General features: G+C 19.5%; 6 protein-coding genes across 6 annotated transcripts; 4 read left to right on the forward strand and 2 right to left on the reverse strand.

Annotated features, from left to right (window-relative positions):
- Positions 1–1,492: 1,492 nt before the first annotated feature.
- RON2 (rhoptry neck protein 2, putative) lies at positions 1,493–7,306 on the forward strand (the record flags this gene model as incomplete). Its single annotated transcript, XM_028670815.1, has 1 exon — positions 1,493–7,306. One exon carries the CDS (start codon positions 1,493–1,495, stop codon positions 7,304–7,306), a length of 5,814 nt encoding a protein of 1,937 aa, XP_028527530.1.
- Positions 7,307–8,150: 844 nt separating this feature from the next.
- LRR3 (leucine-rich repeat protein, putative) lies at positions 8,151–9,197 on the forward strand (the record flags this gene model as incomplete). The annotated part of the gene is made up of 1 exon (XM_028670816.1): positions 8,151–9,197. The coding sequence occupies one exon, from the start codon at positions 8,151–8,153 to the stop codon at positions 9,195–9,197; it is 1,047 nt and encodes a 348-aa protein (XP_028527531.1).
- Positions 9,198–9,838: 641 nt separating this feature from the next.
- On the forward strand, positions 9,839–11,389 carry PGAL8A_00211400 (aminomethyltransferase, putative; the record flags this gene model as incomplete). The annotated part of the gene is made up of 1 exon (XM_028670817.1): positions 9,839–11,389. The coding sequence occupies one exon, from the start codon at positions 9,839–9,841 to the stop codon at positions 11,387–11,389; it is 1,551 nt and encodes a 516-aa protein (XP_028527532.1).
- A 270-nt stretch (positions 11,390–11,659) lies between these two features.
- PGAL8A_00211500 (DER1-like protein, putative) lies at positions 11,660–12,721 on the reverse strand (the record flags this gene model as incomplete). Its single annotated transcript, XM_028670818.1, has 1 exon — positions 11,660–12,721. One exon carries the CDS (start codon positions 12,719–12,721, stop codon positions 11,660–11,662), a length of 1,062 nt encoding a protein of 353 aa, XP_028527533.1.
- A 1,858-nt stretch (positions 12,722–14,579) lies between these two features.
- PGAL8A_00211600 (conserved Plasmodium protein, unknown function) lies at positions 14,580–16,898 on the forward strand (the record flags this gene model as incomplete). The annotated part of the gene is made up of 1 exon (XM_028670819.1): positions 14,580–16,898. One exon carries the CDS (start codon positions 14,580–14,582, stop codon positions 16,896–16,898), a length of 2,319 nt encoding a protein of 772 aa, XP_028527534.1.
- Positions 16,899–17,629: 731 nt separating this feature from the next.
- On the reverse strand, positions 17,630–19,247 carry PGAL8A_00211700 (SNARE protein, putative; the record flags this gene model as incomplete). Its single annotated transcript, XM_028670820.1, has 8 exons — positions 17,630–17,706; positions 17,870–17,923; positions 18,028–18,065; positions 18,159–18,265; positions 18,417–18,458; positions 18,550–18,754; positions 18,890–18,964; positions 19,207–19,247. The coding sequence occupies 8 exons, from the start codon at positions 19,245–19,247 to the stop codon at positions 17,630–17,632; spliced, it is 639 nt and encodes a 212-aa protein (XP_028527535.1).
- Positions 19,248–20,417: the final 1,170 nt, after the last annotated feature.

The following is a 20,417-nucleotide window of genomic DNA, read 5'->3' on the forward strand; positions in this document are numbered from 1 at the left end:
ACTTAAGGAGTAAAAAAAAATTTTATTTTTATATTTCTTCATATAGAAAATATTTGTTTTAAAATGTTTTTAATATTTATTATTTTTAAAAAGAATAATTTAATTTTTTTAAACAAATAAAAAAGTAGCATTGTTACATATTATTAAAACATAAAATATTTTACATTTGTAAAATAAAAAAAATCTTATTCGTTTTTTCTGAAATAAAAAGAAAAACTAACAAATATAAAATTAAATAAATCTACATAAAGATAAACAATTATATATATAAATTAAGAATTGAATTGAATTGAATTGTTAAATAATATTTTATTTGAAATAATATTTGATAAATATATGCCTTAAAACTCATAGTTCAAGTATATCGGATATCATAAAAAAAAAATATATATTTTAGGTTGATACCTTCTATTTATTTTAATAATTAATTTTGAATTATGAATAAATTTTTTTTAAATATACATCCACATTTTCCTGAATTATTAATTAAAAGAAAGAAAGAAATGTGTATATTTTTTTATTATTTAAAAAAACATTCTTTTTTATTAATTCTAAAAAATTTAATTAAAAATTCCATTAATTTATACTCCTCATTTTTCATATATTAAAAAACTGTTAACTTTTTTTTTGGTATGATTTAAACCAATATAGTATATTTCATAAATTAATAAAAACAATGGCTTTCATGTAGTAATAGTAATTAAAAATACAGTTTATACATTTATATAATTTCTTTTATTTTCAAAAATAAAATTGTGCGCCACTGTGCAATGTTAAATCATTTAACTTTTAACATAGAACAAAACATAAGATAATAATATTGAAGTTTTTAATATATGTCTAGAAAATATTTGTTTATATAAAAAAAAAAAAAAAGGAAAAAAAAAGATAGGAGCGTTTAAAATTTTTTTTTTTTTTATTTCTATGTTCTCTTAATTATTTTTTCTTTTAATTACTCTGCTTATTTCTTGAGTAGTTATATTTTATGTATTGAAGTATTTTTTACAATACTTAAATTTATAATGTATGGAAAAATATTCAGAATAGTTTCACTTTAGCTGCTTCTAAATATTTACATAGATTTTCATTATTTTGTTTTTATAGAAGCTTATCTTTTATTCTTTTTGTCTTAATTATAAACAAAAAAAAAAAAAAAAAAAAAAAATTTTGTATTTTATTTTTAATTTATCAATTTTTATATAGATTTAATCTGTAGTTTTTTGTTTTTACCTTTTCTTCTTGTTTTTAATTGTTAAATATGATAAAAAATAGATATAGGCAATTATTAAATAAAATACTTGCTCAATATAATAATTTAATTTTATTCAGAATAGCTTAATATTTTTTAATTGTTGAGACAGATATTATAATGTTTGCAATTCATATAGTTTAATAATGTAAATTTTCATATTTTAATAAAAATTTTTTAATTTTTAGATATCTTTTTAATTTTTGTTATTCATTGTAGTTTTTTTTTTAATTATAAAATAAAATGTTAAAAATTTTCATTTTTATTTTACTTCTATATTTACACACTAATTTTATAAGTTCAAACGAGGAAAATAGATCTACAAATAATAATGAAATAAAAAAGTCCAACAGCCCCACTTATAATTCTAATAAAAAAACGAAAGTTATCTTTTACATGCCTGGTTCTAAAAAAAATGGGGAAGAAAATACCCATGAAACAGGAGAAAATATTGAAGGTAAAGGAGGAATAAGTAAGGGCGTACATAAAGGATCTCAATCAAGTTCAAATGAACATTCAGAAGGTGAAAGTGATAACCATGGTGGATATGAAAAACATATGCGAGATGAACAAAAGCAAAATAAGGAAGGAGATGGAGATAAGTCTCGTAGAAAAGTATATTATTATCAGGATAGTTCCGATGATGAAGAAAAAAGAAATAATTCTGAAAATGAAGAACAAAAAAAGCGTTTAGAGGAGGAATATGAAAAATTAAGAAAAGAGGAAGAAGAACGAGCTAGAAGAATAAATCGTGAAAGAAAAAATGACATGGATAATTCTTCAAGACATAAAGGAAATAAAACAGGAGAGAATACAACAGGAAATGGAGATCGTTATACAACATATAAATATATTCATAGATTACCGCATTCTGATAATTCAGAAGGAGAACATGGACAATATAGTGGATCTGATAATGAATCTGATAGTGAATCTGGTAGAAGGTCTGGTGGAGGATCTAGTGGCGAATCTGATAGTGAATCTGATGATGGAGGAAAACGAAAATATACATCACATTTTAAGACCTATATCGGTGGAAAAAAAAAAAAAGATACACCAAAAAAAAATGAAAATGAAGGAGGAAACTATAGTGTACATCATGGAACAAATGGAAGCGAAAGTAATGGGGAAGATAGTAATGGAAATGGAGATGAAGCAAACTATAGGATGCATCACGGAACTGATGGAGGTGGAGGATATGGATCCAATGGAGAAGGAGGCAATAGGAATGGAGATGAAGCAAGCTATTGGATGCATCGCGGAGCTGATGGTAATGGAGGATATGGAAACAATGGAGGAGGTAATGGAAATGGAGATGATGCAAGCTATAATGTGCATCACGGAACTGATAGAAGTGGAGGATATGGATCCAATGGAGAAGGAGGTAATGGAAAAGAAGATGAAGCAAACTATAGGATGCATCACGGAACTGATGGAAGTGGAGGATATGGATCCAATGGAGAAGGAGGTAATGGAAATGGAGATGAAGCAAGCTATTGGATGCATCGCGGAGCTGATGGTAATGGAAGTAATGCAAGAAATGATAAACCTGGACATTTTCCTTATAAAAGAATTTATGATTATACAACTGATGATAGTGATGATGAACATAATGAAGAATCCAAGAATAAAAAAAAAAAATACAAAACATTTTCTCAAAGAAATCGCAAAAATGGATATGAAAAACTTGATAATAGTGATGATGATGAAGAGAGCGAATATGAAACTAGAAAGGGGCCACATGAAAAGGATAATGAAGATAAAAATGGAAAATCCAAATTAGGCTCATTTACAAGAAACAATGAAAATGAAAATTCATATAATAGTGACGCAAATAGTAAAGAAAATGGATCGGAAAGTGAATCAGAAAGGAACAGAAAGGGATCTGAAACAGATAAGGATAATAGTGAAGATGAAAATAATATTTATGAAAGACATAATAATGATTATGCTAAAAAGCGTGCTAATGAAATTGAAGACGAATTGAATAGAGGAGAATATTCAAGGAACAATTCAAGAGATAAAGATCAAAAGGGAAAGGGAAAGGGAAAGGGAAATTATAAAACAGATAAAGATGGATATAATTCATCTGATTCCGAAGATTCAGATGATGATACAGTAGATAGATATTACGTAGACAATGGACAAGATATGCTGATCAAAGAAAAGATGTATAATTCTCATGGAAGGGAAGGAGAAGGTGGATTAGAAGATGAAAATGACGCAAATTCAAAATATAAAAACGAAAAAGTGAGCTATCATTTTTCAACATATATGAATTTTGAAGATAAAGAAATTTTGTCATCAAATGAAATAGAATTAAACAAAATGATAGGAGATGATTTCTCTAGAGAAATGGAAAATTACTGTCATCTTAATGTACCATCGCAAAAGACAGGATCTTATCTTGATTTGGCTTTTGAGTTCTCTAGAGCATTAGAAGAATTAAGAAATGAAATGTTAAATGATTTAATTAAAAGTAAAAAAATGGGAAAAACAAAAATTTTTAACATTTTACATATTATTCAGAATTCTACAAATGAGAAAAAGTCATCCAGTAAAAACCAAATATATGAAGATGAGGACTATGCCGATGAAGCTAATTCTTTTCGAGATGAAAATAAGAATCCATTAAGTGCAAAATACAACAGTATTATGAAACAATACCTATGTCACTTATTTATGAACAATCCAGGGAAAAATCAATTAGATAGATTGTACCATCATAATTTGGCTTTAGGGGAACTTATAAAACCAATAAGAACAAAGTACAAAAAATTGGCATCTTCTTCCATTAGTTTTAATTATGAATTGTATATAGCATCATCGAACAATATTTTTCTCCTAGCACATATGCTACTATTATCTTTGGCATATCTTTCATTTAACGATTTTTTTGTTTCAGGAATAAAATCCTTTTATTCATTAGAAACACTTCTCTTAGCTAAATCTGATTTCACCTTTTTTATGTATAATGAAATGTGCAATGTTTATTATAAACCTGGAAAATTTTTTAAAAAAGATATAACATTTATTCCCATTGAATCAAGGCCTAAAAGACATACTACTTTCATTGGTGAAAAAAAAATGACATGTGATTTATTAGAATTAATACTAAATGCTATTTCACTCATAAATATACAAGAATTACATAATAACTTAACTAATAATAATGTTATAGGATATGAAAATTCCTTATCCTTTTCAATTAGTGCAATAAGAATATTTTCAAAGGTATGTCCAAGAGTAAATTCATCGAATATGTTAAAGTGCGAATTTGAAAATTCTACCTTACATAAAAAACAAATTAAAAAAACGGACATCAGAGAAAAAGAAAATCAAAAAAATTTAAAAAGAGCTTTTGATTTGTTAAGAATATTTGCCGAAATAGAAAATAACTCTACTAAGGGTCAACCAAATGCTGCTTATATAAAACTTATAATGGAACAGAATAAGTATACTGAATTTTACAAGTACTTGTTCTGGTATGATAGTAGGCAACTTATATATATAAATAAAGGAGAAAAAAATAAAAAATCGAAAAATAAAATAAAATATATATACAACGATTTCATAAAAAGAGGTGAAAAATTAAAAAAAAAGTTAATTAAATTAGATTCAAGCTACAAAACAAAGAGTAATGCATTATTAGTTTTTTATGGAATAATTGATAGATATGCAAATTTTTTAACTAAAAGTGAAACAATAAGGAAATTATTTTTGAATGATACATCTTCCATTCGTCATTATTTATATTTAAATGGCGTACATTTTAAAACATCAAAATCATATTTAGAATCCATGAAAAAATTACTAGAAGAGTTAGAAGAAACTACCAATTCTCCAATGAAATTTATTGTTAGAGGAAATTATATAGAACATTTAAATAATATAGCGAGAAATGAAAATTTGTTTTACATTAATTTATTCATATTATCAGTGCTTTCAGTAAAAGAACCTGTTTTACATTATTACAATGAAAAAAAAAAAATGCTAGCTGCAACCCTTTCTGAAAAGTTTGCATCTTCAACATCTGCATTTATTCCTCATAAACTTCGAAGACTAGTGGTAACTTTAAAGAAAGGAATTCTAAAAAAAAAATTGCTTACTACTTTGGCGAAAATAAAATTGTTACAACATATTCCTGCATATTTATTAGAAAACATCACTTCATCCATTCGTTTTACTACACACACCATAGCAACTATGCAAATTATTCAAAACGCTAAACTAGTATCAAAAGATAAACTTTCTCAGCAAACTAAAAACAGCCATTTTGCTAAACAGATATTTACTAAAGGAGGATTTCCAAGCTACGCTGATAAATTAATATCAAAATGGTACTCAGAAGGTTTTGAAGAATACAAAAGAAAACAAATTGAAAATCAAAAGATGGAAAATTCCATTGAAAAAGAGTTAAAGGAATCTTCAAAAGAAAGTATAAATAATGATTCAACAGAAAATGAAGAAGAACAAAAACAAATAGAAGAACAAGAAGAAAAAGAAAGAGAAAAGAAAGAGGATAAATTATTTTTTAATGAAAATGATAAATGGGATTTTTATTTGAATAAAGAATTAACAAGAGCTCTAGGTTTATGGTTGGATATGAATTCTAATTCTCCTAACAATGCCGGTTTTGTTTATAAACTGGTAGAAGATAGCAAGTTCCTATTAGAAAATAACATTGAAGATAATATCATATTTTCAAGAACTCTTAAACCCACTAAACAAACTGCATTTAGAAAATTTTTCAATAAAATAATATCTCTTGGAAATATGCTTTTAAGAAAACCTGGTTTTAAAGTAGAACATGCGTTGTGGTTTGGGGCAGCTATTGATATAAAAAAAGCATTTATTTTATTAGAAAAAGTAAGTGAATTACATAAATTAATGCATGATCAAGAAGGATCTTGGTTAATTAATGAAGCATTTATTGAAATAGTAGATCATATAGTTGATATAAGTACGAATAAGCATTTAAGAGAACCATTTAGTGTATCTAGAAACCCAGGTATGATGGCTATTAATCCAAAATATGCTACTTTACCTCATGATGAAAGAATTAAAGAATTTCAAAATTCCATGTGTGCTGATCATTGTTCCTCTGTTTGGAAAATTATTTCAACATTTGCATTACAACATTTAAAAAATCCTGATAGCCTTAAAACTTATGAAGAGAAGTTTTCTAAGAATGCTTTTGGTAATAAAATTGATGATAAAGATTTTGTTCACAATTTTAAAATGATACTTGGGGGCGATGCCGCCTTACATTATTTTGATAATATGCTTTCCAAATCTATGAAAAAAGAATTAAAATCCATGAAATATGGTGTATCGTTGACTTCTGCATTTTCACTTAAGTTGACCAAATTAGTTTTTACGCAAATGCAATTACCTTATTTAAGTCAGATGTTTTATGTACAAGCTCCTTATTTTGGTCATTTTATTGGAAAATGGCAGAAAGAAAGACAAAAAAGTAGAATGAAAGAAATAATGTCATTTATGACACTTGGGGCTTTATCTGCATATACAATGTTAAGCGCAATGGATATAACACAACATGCTGAAGATATTGGAATGGGACCAGCTGCTAGTTGTTATACTAGTACTTATCCACCACCAAGACAAATATGTTTGCAATCAGCAGTTAAAACTACATTAACAAATTCAACTGAAGCAGCTATGAAAAGTGTTTTCTCCGTTGGACTCTTTGCATCAATTGGTCCCTACTTATTTGCTCCTATGATTGGTTTAGCTGTATGGAATATTTTAAAATCAGAATTCAAAGTTCTACAAAGAATTGATATGGCCCTAAAAAATGTTTTTAAAAATATGTGGAAAAAATTCTTATCATTAAAAGGAATTACCAAATTAAGAAATATTTTTAAGAGAAAGAATAGCATGAAAAAGAAAATTATAGAAAATGCAGAACATAAAATGAAAGAAATGAAAGAAAACCCTGCAAAAGCTAAGGCTCATAAAATGTCTGTTGAAACTATGCATAAACATTCTAAAGGAGGTTACCATTATGTATCATATGCTAGAATACAAATATAATTTAAAAAAAAAATAAAAGAATATTATGACGCTTTTTTTTTTTTTTTTTTTTTTTTTTTTTTTTTTTTTTTTTTTTTTTTTTTTTTTTTTTTTTTTTTTTTTTTTTTTTTTTTTTTTTTTTTTTTTTTTTTTATTTTTTTCTATTTCCATTTTTTTTTTTTTTTAGATTTTGTAGTTTTTTAATTTGCTATATTTTTTTCGTAATTAACAAAATACATTTTTTTTTTTTTATTTTTTTTTTAACATCTGAAAATATTTTAGTTCTTTTAAGATTTTTTTATATTTTTATAAAACGTAACAAAAAATAAATTAATAAAAATTATAAATCATTTATTTTAAAAATAACATTAAGAATTACATTATTTTTTTTTATTATGGAATTATGATATATTTAAAAAAAAAATTGTTTATTCCTTTAATTAATATTCTAAAAGGATGAATTTTTTTAACATTCCTTTTATATATATTTTTTTTTTTTTTTAATAATATATTTATTTAAGATTTTACAGTTTAAAAGATTCTTCTTTAGATGTTGTAAACTTTCCATTTATTATTAAAAAGAAAAAATCATACATTTTCTAGAAGAAAAACTTAATTTTTTTTTTTGTTACTTTTTGTTAAATATATTTGAGTTTATGTAAATTTTTTAACTTTCTTTTGAATTATTATTTTTGAAAGTTTAATTACTTATAAAATATTCTATAAAAAAAAAAAAAAAAAATTAAAATAAGAATAAAAGAAACACTTCAGTATATGGTAATTTTTAATAAAATAAACTATATTCCAAGTTTCAACATATTATATAAAAGATAGGATAAACTACCTATTTTGTAATATTATAAATATGAATAACAAAACAAATGAGGTTGAAGAAAGAACAAAAGATGAAAATATAAAAAAATTAACTATAATAAAAATTTCATCTATTATTAAAAATGGAGATATTTCAAATTGCCAGGAATTGATTTTAAAAAATAAGAATATAGAAGAATGTGAAGAATTATATCAAATGAAGAATTTAAATAAAATTGATTTAAGTCAAAATAAAATAAAAGATTTAAAAATGATTGAAATGAATTTAAATTTAGAGAAAATAATATTAGAAAATAATTTGATATGTAATGTCAATTTTTTAGATAATATAAATAACCTGATATATTTAAATTTATCAAATAATAAAATTAAAATAATAGATAATATTTGCCATTTAAAGAATCTAAGAACATTAATTTTAGCATATAATGAAATAGAAAAAGTTCCCAATTTATCAAATTTAAATAACTTAGAAACATTAATTTTAAAGAACAATAATATTGAAACATTTACTAAACCAACAAAGCAAATGGTAAAATTGAAAAAAATATCCCTTTCTTTTAATAAGATTAGACAATTTTGTTTTGGTTTTCATTTCTGCAATGTTCAAGAATTAAGATTAAATTCTAATAAGTTAATAAATATTGAAAAAGATATAATATATATGACTTCTTTAAAATTATTATTTATACAAAATAATTTTATTATAAAACCAGATTTTTTAAATCATTTGAATGAATTAAATTATTTAAAAAATATAGTTATTTCAGACAATCCTTTTTTTAAAAAACTAACTATTGAATTATTAAATAATTTTATTCAAAAATCGAAAAAGTTAACTATAATTAATTCTGTTATTATCCCTTGTAACAGAAAGTTTGTAAACTATTGTTTTAATTGCTCAAATAACAACACGTCATGTTCCCACATTTTGAATAATAGTACATGTAAATCGATAAAAGTAGAAAAAAAAGAAAAAAACATGTATACCAATAAAAATAACTTACATATTCATAAAATATCTAAGAGAAAAAAAAAAAAAAAGGAAGAAAATAAAATAGCAATAAAAAATAAATGAAGTGTATGGAAAACATAAATTCCTCAAAAATATAAATATAGATGAAATGAAATAAATAGGTGGCATAAAGAATTAAAAAATAATTATATTTTTAATATTTTATTTTTTCCATTAATTTTTTTTTTTTTTTTTTTTTTTTTTTTTGTAGTATAATAAGAATTATAAAAAAAAAATTTTATAAGTACATACACATTTTTTATCTTTTAATTTTTTTTTTTAATACTCATTTATTTTTATCCATGTTTTATAAATTTAATACTATTTTTTTTCCCGAAAAACATATATATATAAATAAGACCAATTTTATTTTAATTATCATTGTGTTATTTAACATAATTTTTTATTATTATTTATTTATTTTATTTTATTTTATTTTATTTTTTTTTTTTTTTTTTTTTTTTTTTTTTGAATACAACACAAAATTTTATGTAAAAAGGAACTTTTAAACATACGTTATATTTTTTTATGTTAAATTTTTTTTATTTTTTTTTTTTTTTAATATTCAACTTTAATCTTATAAATTTATAATTTTTAATTAATAAAAAAATTAGTGTATATATTTTTTATAAAATAAAAAGCATGAAAAATATAAAAATAATAAAAAATATGAACTTGAATAAATTTATATATTTTAAAATTCAATGAATAAAAGTTTTATTTGTAAGTTAAAGAATAGGACGCTTATTCAAATTTGGGGAAATGACTCTTTTAAATTTCTTCAAAGTTTGACAACTAATGATTTAAGTAAAATAATAAAGGAAGATGAATTTATTTTAAACAAAAATTTTCCTAAAAATATTTTGGCTAATAATTTTGATAGAAATATTTATAAAGTCAATTACACTAATAAAAAATATAAAGAATTAATTATAGGCTTACCCTCCCTATTCTTATTAAACAATGGAAAGATTTTATTTGATTGTTTTATATATAATGTAAAATATATTTATGAAACAAAATCATTTAGCCTATTTTATATCGATTGTAATAGTCAAATTTTAAAGAGATTATTAGATGTGTTAGAAAAACGAAAATTATCATGCGATGTTTATTTTAAGGAATTGAAAAATATCAATATTTATCAACTGTTACCTTGCATATCATTATTACACAATTATAATAATAAAAATATATCAAGCTCATGCATTGATTTGTTAAATACATTTGAAAGTAAAGGAAGTTTTTTTTTTTTTTCAAAAGATGAAAGAAGTGATATATTAGGATATAGAATATATGAAATTACTGATAAAACAAAAAACAAGGATAAGAATATTGATAAGAATAAAAATAATAATGAAAATATAAATGATATTGAAAATACAAAGAAAAATAGGAATATGGTTATTAATGAAAAAATGAATAATGTAATTAATAGTATATTTTGTAAATTTCAAAAACAAGAAAAACTAGAACTTAGAAGTACATTTATTTATGAATATTTTAAGTTAAATTTAGGAATTATTGAAAATTTATATTTAGATCATACATTTTTTAAAGATAGCACATTGAATGATATCAATTATAAAACCAACAATGATATAAAAATGATTGAAAACAACCTAAAAACTGGAAAACGTACAAAAATCACAAAAGATATCTTTATATTTAAAGATTTATCACCTTTTGATTTGAATTATGATAAATTAAATTATTTAGCTAATGATAAAGGTTGCTATGTAGGACAAGAATCCATTAATAGAATCAGAAATGAGATATTTATAAATAAATATGAATTATCCTTTTGCATTAATTATGATTATTATGATTTGTATGTTAATCATTTAGATAATTTAAGTGAAAAAATGTACAATGATTTCATATATAAAAAATATTTAAAAGAAATCAATGATAAACATCTATTAAAATCCTCTTTTTTTTTACTAAAAAATCTTATAGAAAATCAAGAAAATATAATTAATTATCAAGATCAATACAATATATTTATTGAGAACAGTAATGAAAATAATGATTCTTTTTTAAATAATATAATAGGTAATGTTTTTTTTTATAATAACATAATGGGATTATGTTTTTTAATTAAAAAAAAAATACAAGATATCAAAAAAGACATATATTCTTCTTCTATAAATATATATATTAAGAACAAAGTTAATGAGAGGAAACAGAGGATTTTATTTGTCCCTTTTAAATTTCATAATACATTTATAAACGCAAAAAAAGAATCATATTGAATAACATATATATAATTTCATATAAACAAAATAATAATATAATTACATAAAAAAATATGTGTGATTATAATAAAAAAAAAAAAAAAAAAAAAAAAAAAAAAAAAATTTAAATTCAATATTTAAGTATTGTTTAAATAGAAAAACAAGGAATAAAAAAAAAAAGTATAGTATAAAATAATTCAATAATAATAAAATATTCATGTATATATATGTATATGATTAATATCCTTTCAAAATTATTTTTTAATAAAGAATAATTAATGCAATTAATTAAAATAATTCTTCTGAATTTAATGAATCAAGATAATTTTTTAAAGACATTGGAATTTTGAAAAATTTTTTATTGAATTTTTCATATAAATAAATATTTAAAAAATAGTAAATTGATCCACTTGTAACTCCTAATATTCCAGATAATGAAGCTTTTAAATTTTGTGCATGTAAAATATCAATTAAAATTGATAAATATGGCAAATATATATTGTATATACTTATGCCAAAAATTAATTTTGATTTTTGATATGGATTAAGCATACAATTTAAAAATAACAGAGATTTCAATATGGCCGTTGAATAAAATGGCTTTTTTAAATAAGAACAAATAAAAGACAATATAACTATTTGTGATAAATAAAATGAGAGAGTTTCTGATGATCCTAACAATTTTTCTAGTTCTTGACTCTGTACATATAGCATATATATATTTGTCAAAACATATAATGATATATCCCCATAAAACAATGCTGATGTTACGATTCTATAAAATTCAAAAGACCTTATAACTCTTTTACTATGTAATGCAATATCTTCTGGTTTTAAACCGAATATATTAAGTGTTGTTATTATTAAAGAGGAAAATAAAAAAATTTTAGTTATAATTTTTATGTCCCTATATTTATATAGTAATGATGATTTGAATTTATACAAATATAGTTCAAGTAACTTCTTTTTTTCAAAAAACAATTGCAATACTTTATTTTTATTTTTATTTTTTAATACAAATTTATTATTATTAGGTATGCATAAATAATATAGCTTATTTTTTTTTTTATTCTTTATAAAGTTTATAATTTTTTCATTATATATATCTCTACTATACAAATTAATCTTCTTTATTGTTTTCTTTGGAATTCGGATGTGAAAAAATTTTCCTTTTTTATAAAATGCATCATTAAGATCATTTATTTTTTTTTTTTTAAATTCTCGTAGTGAGTTAAATGAATATGTAATTTTTATTTTCTTAAAATCATATATTTTTGCACATTGAACATCTGTTTTTTTAATATTAATTATATATATTAAAATTAAAACTGTGTAAAAAATAATATTCATTGTTAATTAGTATATAAGATAAATAAATATAAATGTGTGTATATATATATAAATATTTTGAAATATAAATATTAAAAATTATTTTTAAAAAGCTATTTAACTTAAAATATTATGATTGAATCAAAAATATGATTCTTATATCTACATTTATAAGTTATTAATTATCATGTAATCCAACATTATTACATCTTTTAGTTTTCTTTTTTTTTTTTTTTTCTCTGAATTGTTAATAATTTATTTATTAAATAATACATATTTTCATATTAATATTTTTTAGTTTTCTTAATAGTATTATTTTTGTTATTTTTTAACGCATATCTTATTTAATAATTTATTTTTTTTTTTTTTTTTCTTATATTACTTTTATTTTGTTACATTTTCTCAAAAAAAATTTTCATATATCCATATATATATTTATATATGTTAATTTTTTTGAAATACTAAATTTCTTTAAAATGAATTACTTTTTATTTAGTCCTTTTTTTCTTATATCATTAATAAAGATAAAAATTTATTGAGAAATGGTAAGATTGATTTCACAATTTTTAATTACTTATACCTTCAAAAAAAAATGCACACATATATAAAAAAAATACGTAATAACTTGAGTGATTCTTGTTTTTCCTTTTATGAACATATTTTTTCTACTTAAACTACTAAAATAAATGAAATTATTTGTTTAGAAAAAAGTTGTAATAAATACATTTTTTCATTTTTTTTTTTTTTTCTTTTTTATAATTAAATCCTTAAGAGCTAAATATAAAATTTAAATAATTTGTAGAAATAAAAAATAAAATTTTATAATAGAAAGTATTACGAACTTAAAATTCTCTCTTAATACAAAAATTAAGAATTTTTTTAAAGATATACATATATTTTTTGTGTTTTAATAAGATATATTATTTAATTTTCTTTTTTTTTTTTTTAAAAGGTAACAAATTAATTAAATTTACAAATTCACTATATAATTTTTTAAATATAAATTTTTCTCATGTTTTTAATTATAAAAACCCTATTCAATGAATTGAAAGTATTATTTTTAATAGCCAATCCCTTTTGTTTATTTTTTATGCAATTTCAGTAAAATGTTTTAAATAAGTGGTATCATTTTAAAAAAAAAAAAAAAATTTGTGTTTTTAACATAAATGATTAAAAAAAGTTAAGTCTTATTAAGGGATTCGTTATCTATAATTTAACAAGAAATATAAAATAACTATATTTCTATAAATTTATAAAAATGAAAAAAATTTAAGTTTTTCTTAATTTAAATACTTGATGTTTATACCAAAAATGTGATAACTGTTTTAAATATATCATTTATAACTTAAAAAATATAATTTTTTTTTTATTTATAAAATGATAGATTTTTTTTCTTTTTTTTCAAATTTTCATTAAAATTATTTATGACAATATTTTTTTTTATTTCCTTACTAAATCAGTCATTTAATTCTTTTTTTTGAATACAAAAGTTCACAAATATTTGTTAATTTTTTTTTAAATTCATAAAAAAAAAGATGAAAAAAAAAAAAGTTTTTGGTTATTTCTTTCTTTGAAAAATGAACAAAAGTAACTCATTTTAACAATTAATTTAATGTTTTTTTACTTTTTAATTATTTGCTATATTTTGTTAAAATATAAAAAAAAATTTTAAATATAAAAAAATATATTTAATATATATATATTTTTTTTTTTTTTTTTTTTTGTTTTTCTTTTTTTCCCCTTATTATTTTATTTGTTTCATTATGTTTTATTATATTAATAATAAAAAAAAAAAAAAGTAAAAAAAAAAAAAAAATATATATATATAAATATATATATATATATATATGAATGTATATAGTAATCAAAATTTCACTTAATGGATAAACTTTTTACCATAAATATAAATAGAGATGAAAATGTTCGCTTATATAAGACTAAGGAGAACAATAATTATGTAAAAATAGGGTGTGAAAAAATAAGTGAAAACGACAATTTATTTGAAATAGAATTAAAGGAAATAAATAGAACTGATAATTTTGATTTACTAGGTGAATTAAATAATAAGCAATCAAATGACTATGAAAATATTAGAAGACAAATAAGAAAACATATACTGAAATGTTTTGAAGACGATAATATTTTAGATAATAAACCAAAAAATTCAGAGGATTCACTAAATGAAACATATTCTGACAATGGAAATTTTAAATTAAACTTAAGAAAAGATAAAATTAATCAAATAATTTCATTTTCATCTCAAGAAAAGTATAAAAAAAACAAATTAAATGAAGCAAACAGTAGATATTATATTGATTCAAAACGTTTTGATGAAAAAGAAAAAAATGGTTGTGATCATATGAATACTTTTATTGATGATAATATATTTATAAAAGAAATAAGTGGCCATATAAAAAACATTGATCACAATTTGCAAGTGAGGAAAGAAAAAGAAGATAAAGAAGAAAAAACAAATAAGATAGAAGAAAAAATTGAGACAAAAAAAAATAATTTTACAGAAGATAGTAACAGTGAAAACAAGAATCTTCTGAATAAAAAGAAGAAGAAAATGATGAAAAGTACAACAGATATTACTACTGAAAATTCTATTATTAATTTCGGTATGAATAAAGTAATAGAAGAATTTAAGGAAAAAATAAAAAATTGGCTAGTTAGATTTCCAGACATAAATTCTGAAAATTTTTTTTTTCATTTATATTTTTTAGTTGAGTCTTATAAAGAAAAAAAAAATTTATGTCAACATTGTGGTTCTATTGGTTGTGAGAGAGATGAATTTTTAAGATACAAATGCAAAAATATGTTCTGTTTTTTATGCAATATTTCAGTATTAGGGCATATGTGTCATAATACAAGATCCCAATATTTGGCATTTAAATCTAATATAAAAACATTAAATGAATATAAAAATATAAAGATTCCATTTAAAAGTATTTCTTGTTTAAAATGTTTAAAAAATAATCATTATAAATGTGGAAATCCTCCATATATATTTGGAAAATATTCTTATAATTTTAGAAGAGGGTTTAGCAATAAGTTAGATAAATCATGTTATGTATATTTAGAAAATCCTCATAATATATGGGAACTAGATAATGTGAAGATAGACAAATATAAATGTAATAATGATGGAAATATAATATCAAATTTAAATGTATGTTTCATAAAGAATTCTAATGATACATTTAAAAATCATAATAGAAATAATAAAATAAGAAATAACAGTAAACATAACTTAATTCTAGATAATGATTATAATAAATTAAATACTTCTTCTGTAGGAGATAAAGATGAAAAAGAAATATATGATAAAAATCCCTTTAAAAAGAATGTACAAACATATAACCAAAAAAGAAGTTTTCCTTTTGGTAGTTTAGAAAATAATAACATAGATATAAAAAATAAAAAACATAAAAATTTATATCATGATAATAATAAAAATAATTTTATGAAAAATAATAATTATGATAATAAAAATAATTTTACGAAAAATAATAATTATCATAATAACAATTATTCTAATGAAGATAATAATCATAATAATAAAAATTATTTTTCGAAAGACAATAATTATGGTAATAATAAATATTTCACTAAAGATAATAGTCATAAAAATAAAAATATTCAAGATAATAAATTAGATATTAAAAATAAATTTAAAATAGAAAATAATATTTATCATTATAACAATAATTTTTCTCATGACTACAACGATAATGACAACAAATTTTCTCAAAGAAATAACAGATACTATAATAAAAATAAATTTACTCATGATAATAATAAAAACGATAATAAAAGTAAATATAATGATAAAAATAATATTTCTAAAAATTATAATAACGTCATACAAAAAAAAACAAAGATACATGAAAACACCAATTTTTTAAGCAATAATTCTAATAATGAATATCATAATTTTCAAAATAGAAATAATATGCAAAATAAACTTATAGGTGCAAATAATAATTCTTATATGAATAAAAATTATCCTTCAATTTTTTATAACCAGAATTCCATTAACGGAAACATAAACGTTAAAAATAAAAATTTTAATAATAGTAATGATAAAAATAGTTACAGTTATAGTAATAAAAGACCCCAAATTTTATATAAAGATACACATAAGAACAAAAATACTGATAAAAAAAATTATAATCATTATCCAAATATGAATTAAATAAATTAAAAATAGTTTATTATTTTAAATAATCGATAAAATATCTAATGTTTTAATATATAGTATAAAAAAAAATAAAAAAAAATTATTTTTATATTTGTTTAAAAATATTCAACATTAAGCACTTTATATATATATATATTATATTGATATGAAAAAAAAAAAAATAATAATACCTATATATGCACAAGTTTCTTAAAGTATTTTTACACTAGAATTATTCATAGCTTTTTAAGAGTTCAATAACAATTTTTTTGAAAAATTTAAGAAATATCAAATAAAATATATGTATGGCTCTTTTATTATGGTTAGTTATATATATATATAATTTTATAAAATTTAATAAGAATTTGTAAAAATAAAAAATATGATATATGTAACATTTTATGATAATTTAAGTTTAAAAGAATTCTCATTTTTTTTTAACGGTTATAATTAAAAAATTAATAAATGAACGTAATTTGGTTGAATAAAATAAATCATATTTATATTATTTTGGTCATCAATTATACCTATGTTTGCTATAATCCCTTTTACTTATTTTTGAAATATATTTTTTATGTGTTTATTAATAACATAAGAAAATATTTAACAGTTAAGGGCAATATATAAAAAAAAAAAAAAAAAAAAACAAAAACAAAAACAATAATTATTAAACTTCAAAAAAAATATGTGTAATCTAATATTAAAATAAAAAACTTTTTTTTTCCCATTTTTCATAAAAATAAAAATTACGAAACTATAAGAACAAATAATAGAATAAAAGCTATCAATGACAAATAAAGTATTAATGATAAAACCTTTGGATCTTTATAAAAAAAAAAAAAAAAAATTAATAATTTTAATTAGGAATAATATAGAGAAATAATTAATAATTTAAAATTAACAATTTAAATATGTTTTATGTATACAAATATATGTAATTTTTAAAATAATTTATTTTTTTTTTTTTTTTTTTTTTAATTGCTAACTATTTGTTTTTAGATAATCTGAAATCTTTTTTGTTACAAAATTCATTTTTTCATCTATAAGAAAAAGAAAAAAAAAAGTTTTTCATAACAGTGAAATATTTATTTTCACTTATACTGTGAAGTATAAAGTTTTAAGATAATTTAATAATTTTTTTTACTTGAATAATCCATTTCATTTTCTAGTTCATCAAGTAACCTAAATATATAAAAAAAAAGAAGAAAAAACATATGGATATTAAGAAAAAGTAAAAGAAGAATAACAATTATTTTTTAAAAAAAACATAATAACTTTTGTTGGTCTTTTAATTCTGTATTAATGGTTATAGCAGCATTATGCAGTCTTTCTGCAGATTCTGCTAATTCTTCCAAATCGTTATCTTGTCTTTTTAAAATAACCTAGATAAACATATATTTTAAATAAGGTAAAATATAAAAAAAAAAAATTCTTAATATTAAAAGGTAATTTCTTCTTTTTTTTTCTGTATATATAAATTTATATTAATAAATTTTATTTCAAATACATAATATATATTTAAATATAACTTACTTTATCATAATCAATCATTATATTATCATTACATTTTTGAACCTAAAGAAAAGATAAACTATGTATATGTTTACTGTTAATATTTTTATATATATTTGATTTTTTTCACATATTTTATTTTTATTATATTAACATTATAGTTTATATTATTTGTTATTCCATTTAAAATTTTTTGAATTATTTTCAGAGATTTAGTTCTGTTCTCAATTTCTTCATTGCTAATATTAAATTTATATAAATTTTTTTTAACAACATTGATTGAATTATTCAAGTCGTTTAAATCTTCATTTAAATATTTTATTTCTTCTTTTATTAAAGTATATTTTTCTTTTGCTAAACTAAAATAAGAATAATGAGTATATATAATATAAAAAAGACTTGATAAAATTAAAATTTATCATATCAAAAAAAAACTACAAGAAAACACTAGATAATGTTATACAGATAAATTATAAATTTATAAAAAATATTACGGAGAATTTTTATCAGGTATATTATTCCATTTATTATATAAATTCTGTAGATTATTTACTGATATATCAACTTCACTAAAAAAAAAAAAAAAAAATCATTCATTATTTATATGTGTTAATATCTCATACGAATACTTATAAAAAACATAAAAATAATTACATCTATATTTGTGTATATATTTATATGCATAAATGATTAAAATAAACAACTTTATCAAACATTGATTAAAACATAATAAATATTAAAAGATATACAAATAATTCTATTTATTAAAATAAATAATTAAAAAGTATTTTTCCTTTTTTTTATTCTATACTGTTTTGCTTCATAAAATGGGTCTACTTTTTCACTTTTCATTTTTATACTATTTCCCTTTTTATTATCATTAAAAAATTAATTTTTTTTTTTTTTATAATTGAAAAGATAAAATGTTAATTATATTTTCAACTACTCCATATAATTACTATTAATTGTTTTATTATTTATTTAAAAAAAAAAAAATAAATTATATAAAAATAATATATCATATAGAATAGCTAAATAAATATATCATTAAAGGTAAAATAAAAAATATTTATGCACCCCTTATATGATAAATATTATGAAAATATAATTTCTTTTTTCCAATTTTCAAATTACAGGTAAGCAAATTTATATATTTTTTACACTATTTTTCATATTCTCAATTCTGATTGCGCATTTTACATATATTAGTGGTTTTTATAAATGAAATTTTATATATGATTGAAAGTTCAATGATAATCCAAAATGTTTCAAATAATTTCTAAAAATTATTCTTATGATACTTTAAATATATATTATATAAAAATATAATTGAATTATCATATTGTTTTCATTCTACTTGTTAAAATTAAAAATTTTTAATACTCAATTCATTGATTTTTTCACATTCTTATTTTGATGACAAAATTATTCTATCAACTTATTTTTCTTATGTATAAAAATTGTGAAAAATATGGAGAATATTAAATCCCTTTAAAAATTTTAAAAAAAAAGAAAAAAAAAGAAAATATAAGGATAATTAAAGTTAAAAATTTTAAAATTTAATACATTTTTATTTGGTAAATGTAATTTCTTTTTTGTTTTAATATTCAAAAAAGTTTCCTTAAAAAAAAAATTCAAATTAATGAAAAAGGAAATAATAAAAAAATTTTATAATAAAAAAAATAAAAATAAAAATAAAAAAATAATTAAAAATTATTAAATAATTAATATGAACAAAAATTAAAATTCCAAAACTTACATATTAATTTTTATAAAAATATTCTTTAACTGCACACATTTAAAAAAAAAAAAATTTCTTTATAAAAGGAATTTAAAGAGAATATTTAAAAAAAATTTTCTTTTTCTTTTTTAATTTTTTTTTTTAATAGAACAATTTAAAATTTTTTTATGTTAATAATTTATAATAATTTTCATTTCCTTTTTATATATATATATGTTTACTTTTTTGTACTTTAAAAATTTGTAATATAACTTAAAAAAATCCTTTTTTTTTAAATTAAA

Source organism: Plasmodium gallinaceum (assembly GCF_900005855.1).
Source record: "Plasmodium gallinaceum strain 8A genome assembly, contig: PGAL8A_v1_76, whole genome shotgun sequence".
Lineage (NCBI taxonomy): Eukaryota > Apicomplexa > Aconoidasida > Haemosporida > Plasmodiidae > Plasmodium > Plasmodium gallinaceum.